General features: G+C 36.8%; 1 protein-coding gene across 1 annotated transcript; it reads left to right on the top strand.

Moving 5' to 3' along the window:
- Positions 1–285: 285 nt before the first annotated feature.
- LOC127878522 (potassium channel subfamily K member 16-like) lies at positions 286–6,924 on the top strand. Its single transcript, XM_052425055.1, has 4 exons — positions 286–715; positions 5,545–5,672; positions 5,722–5,779; positions 6,377–6,924. The coding sequence occupies exons 1-4, from the start codon at positions 286–288 to the stop codon at positions 6,922–6,924; spliced, it is 1,164 nt and encodes a 387-aa protein (XP_052281015.1).
- Positions 6,925–7,849: the final 925 nt, after the last annotated feature.

Raw genomic sequence — 7,849 nt, 5'->3', positions numbered from 1 at the left:
CAATAGTCCATCATTCGATTCGATAAATATTAGATGCGTTATTTTCCAGAAATGAATACTTCTTCATAGATAATTGCTTGACGGTCTGACGTAGGGCATCATCAGACTGAAACATCGTTTATGTTTGTTCAGTAATTATTGATGAGGACCTTTGAATTCAATGTCATGCCTGAGAAATCTATGACAGTGTTTGCTGTCACAACATCGCTCAATCAGGCGTCCTTTGAACGCGTGTTATTTTGCTTTCGGATTCCGATGCACACTGTCTGCACTGGCACGCAATAAATGGGTTCCGAGGAAGTTAAAAAAGCGCGAAATTCAGGAAAGCGTATGTGCAAAAAGGTACTGAAAATTGCATTTTCACATCTTGGATTGTGCTTTCTGGTTGTGCTGTATTGCCTTTTAGGCGCGGCGTTGTTTGAGCTGCTAGAAAGAGAGAATGAAATCTCGATATGCATTGATGGGCGAAAAGAATATGATGACATGGAAAACAAGACACTGTTCAGCATACTGGATGTTATCCTGAACAATCCCGTCAACTCATTGGCGGGAGACGCCCAACTAATCGGAGTGTTCGAGGCGTTCCGCAACAACTCCTTAGCCATAGGCTACGACGGTAGCTGGTGTGAGGGCTTCGACAAGGTAGATGGGCCTATGCATGAGTGGACCTTCGCGGGCTCCCTGTTCTTTGCTATGACAATTGTGACCACGATCGGTGAGCGAATTAGATAAGTTTGTCTTGAAAATAAGTTTTATTAACCCATTTATGCCTAATGGACTATCCCATCCTTCTAAATTTGATCAATTTATTTCCAAAATTAGGGATGTCTAGTATATTTATTTCTATATTTAGAATATTTCTTACAGAAATGCCTTTAAGCAAACAGCACAGACCCTGATGAGACACCGCATCATGCGGCGTCTCATCTGGGTCTACGCTCTCTGCCAAGGCCTTTTTTCTGGACGCTAGGCATAATGGGTTAAGTAATTACTAATTCCCTCATCACCTTCAGAAGCAACATACATGTACCACCATCGTATATTTATCTACCTTCATATATGAAAATACAAATACTTGCAAACTTACAAGTTGAAAGAATAAATGTAAGTAATCAAACACAGTCATCCGAAACAGCAGTCTCAATAGTAGTAGTAGTAGCAGTTGGTCTTTTGTTTATATCGTGGGCAACACACAAAATGTAATGCATGTTTATATCAGTTGATCAGAGTACCCGCAGACCTTTGCTCCATTTACAGCTTCGATCGAGTTAATCCAAAACCCATTTCTAGGGTTGACGAACAGGAAATCAACTTTGCAGGTGACCATTGGCAGATTGGGCGCGATAATAAATGACGGTGAAGTTGAATGAACTAATCATAAATCTACATTATCGATATACCTATTTAAATAATCAGTTAGTATATGCAATGTTGCGGTTTCACAGATTACAGGACCTAAGTTGCTTTACAATAATCATTCTTTCTTTAACTAACTTAGATTACCGGTATTCAACGTACTTGTGTCACTGTGCAGCGAGATGCATAGGTAGCAAGTGAACGAACTCGTTCAATGATCATACTAACATTTAAGAAACATAAATTCGATTGAACTTTGATCAATAACAAAGAACGATGCAAGCATTTATATTCCATATTTGGTTCAATTTTTTGGTGTCGAGTCATTATAGCAATATGCCGATACTGTTTGAATTTTCAACTTTATTCGTAATATATATTATAACAGATGCGTTCGTGTAGAGAACATTAGTTAAACGTAACTAATAGCAACAATAGTATATCATGATAAATATTGGAAGCATGTTTGATTGACTTAAATAATAATAAGTTGAACGTGTTCGAAAAGGCGAAGGACTTCGTATATTGATATAATTAAATTATGTGTGGTTTATCATTCTCAAATCAATGAGGTCAATGTGTTTCCTAAGTGTATTATATAAAGCAATAAAAACATTTTGTTTGAATCATATTAAGAGATGATTATCTCAATACATTTAGAACACCGATTTCGAAATTGCGTTTTTTTTTGTACATAACCTGTTAATTTAGATTGGTAGATATGATCGAGTTCATGAAACTTGTGCGCTGCAAATGTTGTGACTGCACAAATAAGAAAAAAAAATACTATACCACTTATTTAGAGTCGGTCCTAGCATGTTGGAACTCAAAACAGTTATCAAATACAACTCAGCCAGTTAAAGGGGCCTTTTCATAGAATTTGTCATGTTTTGAAGTTTGTCATTAAATGCTTTATATCGATAAATGTAAACATTGGATCTAACAAGCTCCAGTAAAAAATCAAGAATAAAATTTAAAAAAAAAAAGAAAAATAAGAGTAACACTCGGCAGGACTCGAACCAGTGACCCCTAAAGTCCTGGAGTAAAAACCAATTAGACCACTCGGCCATCCTGCCAAGTATGCATATATGCCGTATTTTATGTTTTATATAAGCAATCTTCGTAGTTTCACAACATTAAACGACAACAACAGAACTCTCCAAATTATTCATTCGTTTCGCGTTGCAACGCTTTATAATTTTCAGGTTTTTAATCGTCAAAAGATGCATATAATGGCTATATTAAGCATGGTAAATGTTCAGTATTACTGTTTCCTCACAAATGTGATACTAAAACGAAAATTTGCGAATCTGAAACAACTTTTTTCAATTTTGTCAATTTACAAAAACGTGAAAAGGCCCCTTGAAAATCAAAACATAAAATTGAAATGTCCATGTTAGGCAAGTTCATACTAGAGGCACACGCTGTTTGCCAATGTTATGCGCTTAGTTATGTATGCTTTTTGTTTAATGTGTAACTTTTAATTGATTTTACAGTCTGACATGATGTGAAATGCTGTTTGAAAACAAACACCGATCCAAATCAAGATTGCAATATCAATACACAACCTATAATGACGTGATAAAAAAGAAGGAAATGTGATTTTGAAAATAACTGTTCTAATGTTCTCCGACTACAAACTATTTAATTTTGTCAAAAACAGTTCATCTGGTATCGTACGCGAACATCCATTTTTCTGCATATTCGCTTTACATGGTGAACAAAAAACAACTTCAGGCAGGTCTTGCTGTGTGTTTGTGTGGAGGGGGGCTATTTTTCGTAAAGTGCAAACATTATATATTCACTAGAATATCCGTTTGCTTCCGTGTATTAATTAGACACGTAACGATGAAATTTGGCACCATTTCATATAAATAATTCTACTTTATTAAAGTCCCTTTTATTACAGAATTTCATGCCATAGACTTTATTAATAACGCAACTTAAGAAGACGTTTTAAAAATGTTCAGTAAACATCTCGTGAATAACTATGCTTTTATGTATAGTGGAAACTAAAATTACAGAAAAAACTCACAATTATGACCTGTCAAGGACCAAACGAAGAAGACTTATATCATAACATGATTTTAGCACAGCATCAAAATAATTAGCCAGAAAGTTGTGGTTAGCAAAATTATCGCTCCTGTATCGCATTAGTTATCATAAGTTCCAGTTTCATGCTATATAATTATGTTGGTTGACGTACTTTTATACAAACCACATTGATACATAAAGTTCAGTTGTGTTTGTTAGTTTGACCTCTCCCTTTAAGGTATTTACGATGCTTTTATCCATTGGATGTATAGTTTAAATTCTCGGTACATAACAAGGATACGCTGCGGATCTTATTATACATGAACATGGCCATAATTGAATACAACTTAAATTAGATAAAGCTCTGATATTGGTTATGTGAAGTGCTATTCGATTTCGTTATGCATTTACGTTTTATCAATTTTATCTTATAATCATTGTATGCAAACATGTGACGGAATTGCAAATACCTTTTGTAAATACTGAAGGTAAAGGCTTCGTTACTTAGCAGCGTTTGTATGCAGACGGAAGGAGGGATTTAGTAAACATTTTAAAATCACACAATTTTCAGTTCAGTTAGAATTCAACGATATATAGGAAACAAGAGCAAATGGACATTCATCGATTTGTAAAATTATGACTGAGAACAGGTTTATACGCTAGCAAAGTTTGCTATACAATAGCTTCTTGTTTGGCTTTCATTAAACTTTACTCACCTGGTGTTATTTCATTAATAGGCAATGAACCAATATAGGGTGTTTCTATGTCCGCTCATTTTTCAGCGTTAATATTTAATCATCCGCATTAACTAAACACAATGTTACGAACGGCTAGATTGATCCAGTTAATCTATTTTTGTACGATAGTCGGTAGCGTCATTGATCGTCCTGTGCTATCTTATTGTATTATAGGGGCATTCCACTACGACCCGATTCCCCACGATTTGTCCCGATTTCCAATATTTTGAGGTCGCGGACATTCGTAGCTCAATCGGTGAAGGTCCTAACTCATTCGTAGATAGTCGTGGGTCGATCGTTAGTGATTCCTGCAACTCGTGAGCTCCCAAAAATCGTGGCCAGATTTTAAACGTGTTTTAAAATTTGGCCAGGACCTCCAAGACTGAATTTAATCGCAGTTGACTCGTAATAGCGTCGTTGTGCGTTCTTGGACGTCGTTATAAAATCGTAGGCAACGGTAGGGGGGGAGAGATAAGTAAGAATACAATCGAAGAATACTACAGCTGCTCTTTGTCGAACTTCCAATTTGATTTGACGCCAAAAAAAGTAACGGAGGTCATGTACCAGAAGAATGTAGGTCACATTGTAAATAATGATCAATATCAATAGATATTGGCGCCTAATTCGTGTGTGTGCGTTCGGTGAGGTCCTAGCTTAGTCGTGACCGATCTGCATCGTTCGTAGTACAATCGCAGTAGATTCTTTCACATCGTAGTCAAGTCGCGACCCCTATTCGCAAGAGTTCAACCGAACCCCACGATTCGTCGTAACTTAATCGTACCAGTGTCGTAACTAAATCGTAGACTGTCACGAGTCTTCCCGATTCAATAAATTTGATAAATCGTAGCGAATCGTGGGCTTGTTTTTCGTAGTGGAATAGGGCCATTATACGCATCTTAAAACATTAAAATCTGTATAGTAGATTCGTTAGACGTTATTTGAAATAAAATCGTCTGAAAAAATACAATTAAGCGTGTTTTAAACTAACGTTTTACCGAAATGTCACTTCCTCCCATATGCAATATCCAACAAAATCATTTACATTAAATTATTAATATGGGCTTAATAAACAAGCAACAGTCATATTAACGAAAGGCACCCTCGCAACGTTCATGTCTAGCTTGTTTAATCTAAATTTTAACGCCAAGTTAAACGAATAGCAGTTAATTTATGGATCAATTAATTACCGGACTTCAATTTACCCCTTTGATATTGGGGTTAGTAATAGGTATAAAGAAAACTACGGTTATAGAACAAAATGTGGTGACTGGAAACAAGTGTGTATACTCAAAATAATGTATGTATGTTTTGATAATATTATTAATGTGTTTTGTTTTTAATTCAATTTAATTGAGCTGAGTAAATATATTTACCTTAACTAGCCGTTTAAGTTTTGATTCGCTCTCTTTTATCTCAGGTTACGGTCACATCGCACCGAAGACGGCATGGGGCCGCATCATGAGCATATCCTATGCCATGATCGGCATCCCGCTGATGCTGCTCTTCCTCACGAACATCGGCGGTCGCGCTTGCGGACATATTCCGGTACGTCTACTTTAAGATTATCTGCTTCGGATGCTTTCGGTCCCGGAAGAGGGACGATGAGGAGACCAACCGGAGGAAGCCGCTGATGCAGATTGCCAGCAAAAATGGTATGTTCTCCTGTTGCTTTATGTGGTGGTAATGACTTCGATAAAGTGTACAAGCAATAGTGAACACTTTCAGAAGATCGCTATAAGAATATACTAATAATGATGATGATGATGATGATGATGATGATGATGATGATGATGATGATGATGATGATGATGATGATGATATGATGATGATGATGATGATGATGATGATGATGATGATGATGATGATGATGATATGATGATGATGATGATGATGATGATGATGATGATGATGATGATGATGATGATGATGATGATGATGATGATGAGATGATGATGATATGATGATGATGATGATGATGATGATGATGATGATGATGATGATGATGATGATGATGATGATGATGATGATGATTTATATTATTAGTATAACTATTATTACTATTATTACCGGTTTCTTCCATTACTACATTATTTCAGAGTATTCTACCGTCGCAAAGGTGGAGCCTGGCTACGCAAACATACTGGCGATAAAGAACGCGACGAATAAAATCCGGACTTGAAACCACCACCGTCACTCTTTCAAACTCCCCGACTGCCTCAAATCACGATGAATCTTCTGGTATGAAACAGAGGACGGGAATGATGGGGTCCCTGGTGGCATTAAGGCACTGAACGGCGCCAGCATCGCACAAAGGGGAGTCAAACTGCGCGTGTCGCCGACCCAGTCCAACGAACCGCTCATCATCGACGAAGACAACGACGAAGAAGATGAGGAGGAGAGAAGATGGGACGAGATAAGTAAGGTGTCCATCCCGCTCACGGTAAGTCTCGCGATCATTGGCCTCTACATGGTTTTCGGCGCCTTGCTCTTCAAGTACTGGGAGGGATGGGACATGCTGCAGTCGGCGTACTTTTGCTTTATCACGCTGTCCACGATTGGCTTTGGTGACGTCACGCCGAGCAGGGATTTCAGCGATCCCTTGACGAATTTTCGGCTGGTCGTCTGCTACATGTACACCACGTTCGGAATGGCGATTATGTCGATGTGCTTCACGCTCATGCAGGAAGAAATAACGGAGAAATTCAAGTGGATCGGCAGGAAAATGGGCGTCGTCGATGAGGATGAACCGGAAATGGAAAGGGAAGAAAATGCGCATGGCAACCATTCCGAATGTTAAAAGTATGAGATCTTTAAGTGAATCATACTTTTTCGAATTATTTTGGCGATAATCTCTATCGATCAAGATAATTTATGTTGTCTCCGAATATAACTGCAAAAGAACATTGTGGAAATATTTCTGCGCCGATTTTGAGTCAAGGCCGGAACTTCCTGTCCGTATGTTTTATTAGAAGTTTATTGTATTCAAAATTATATATAAATGCAACTGTCCTTTTAACCTTTCCATTTTCGAGCGTTGATAAGTTTGTTATATTTAAAATGAAATGCGTTGTCAATGTTTTCTTCATTCAACACAATGTCATGAATCGACGTTGTCAAATGTTTTCTTCAATCAACAACTATGTCATGGAATTCGACATTAAAACACGCAATTACCGGTCAACAATATAATTTTTTCTATGAAAACATCTCAGTTTTATATTTAAAAATCAGCGCTCGTACATTGAAAATGATGTCATCCGTCTTCGAGACATAATGAAGTGCAGTACATCGAAGTTCACACAACACTGATATGCCGTCAGGGTATATGTTAAGTCACAGTAAAATTTTTGTTAGTTAAATTAAAACTTTTCGAACTTTTCATGTTAAACATAAATGTTTTCGTTATTTGACATATTTGTTTTCACATTGTTTGGAATTCTTCGAAGTTCAAAACTTAACGCCTAAATTTGATAGATTTTAAAAGACGAAAAATGTTTACAAGAGAATAAGAGTTAAAGAAATAAAAATAAAAACATGGTTATTTGATCAGGGATTCCAAACGTGCAATCGGCTTTACCTCTTGGTCTAATGTAAATATCAACGTTGTTATATGCTGTTAATATTCGATTCATTAATGTTGGATTGTCAATTATTACTTGCATAATGTTGATCAACGAAGAAATAATCATCACCCTATAGTTTTTCGTTAAGTTTGTCTTTTA

The sequence above is a fragment of the Dreissena polymorpha genome, chromosome 4 (assembly GCF_020536995.1).
Source record: "Dreissena polymorpha isolate Duluth1 chromosome 4, UMN_Dpol_1.0, whole genome shotgun sequence".
Taxonomy (NCBI): Eukaryota; Metazoa; Mollusca; class Bivalvia; order Myida; family Dreissenidae; genus Dreissena; species Dreissena polymorpha.
This window is presented reverse-complemented; position numbering and strand designations above follow the sequence as displayed.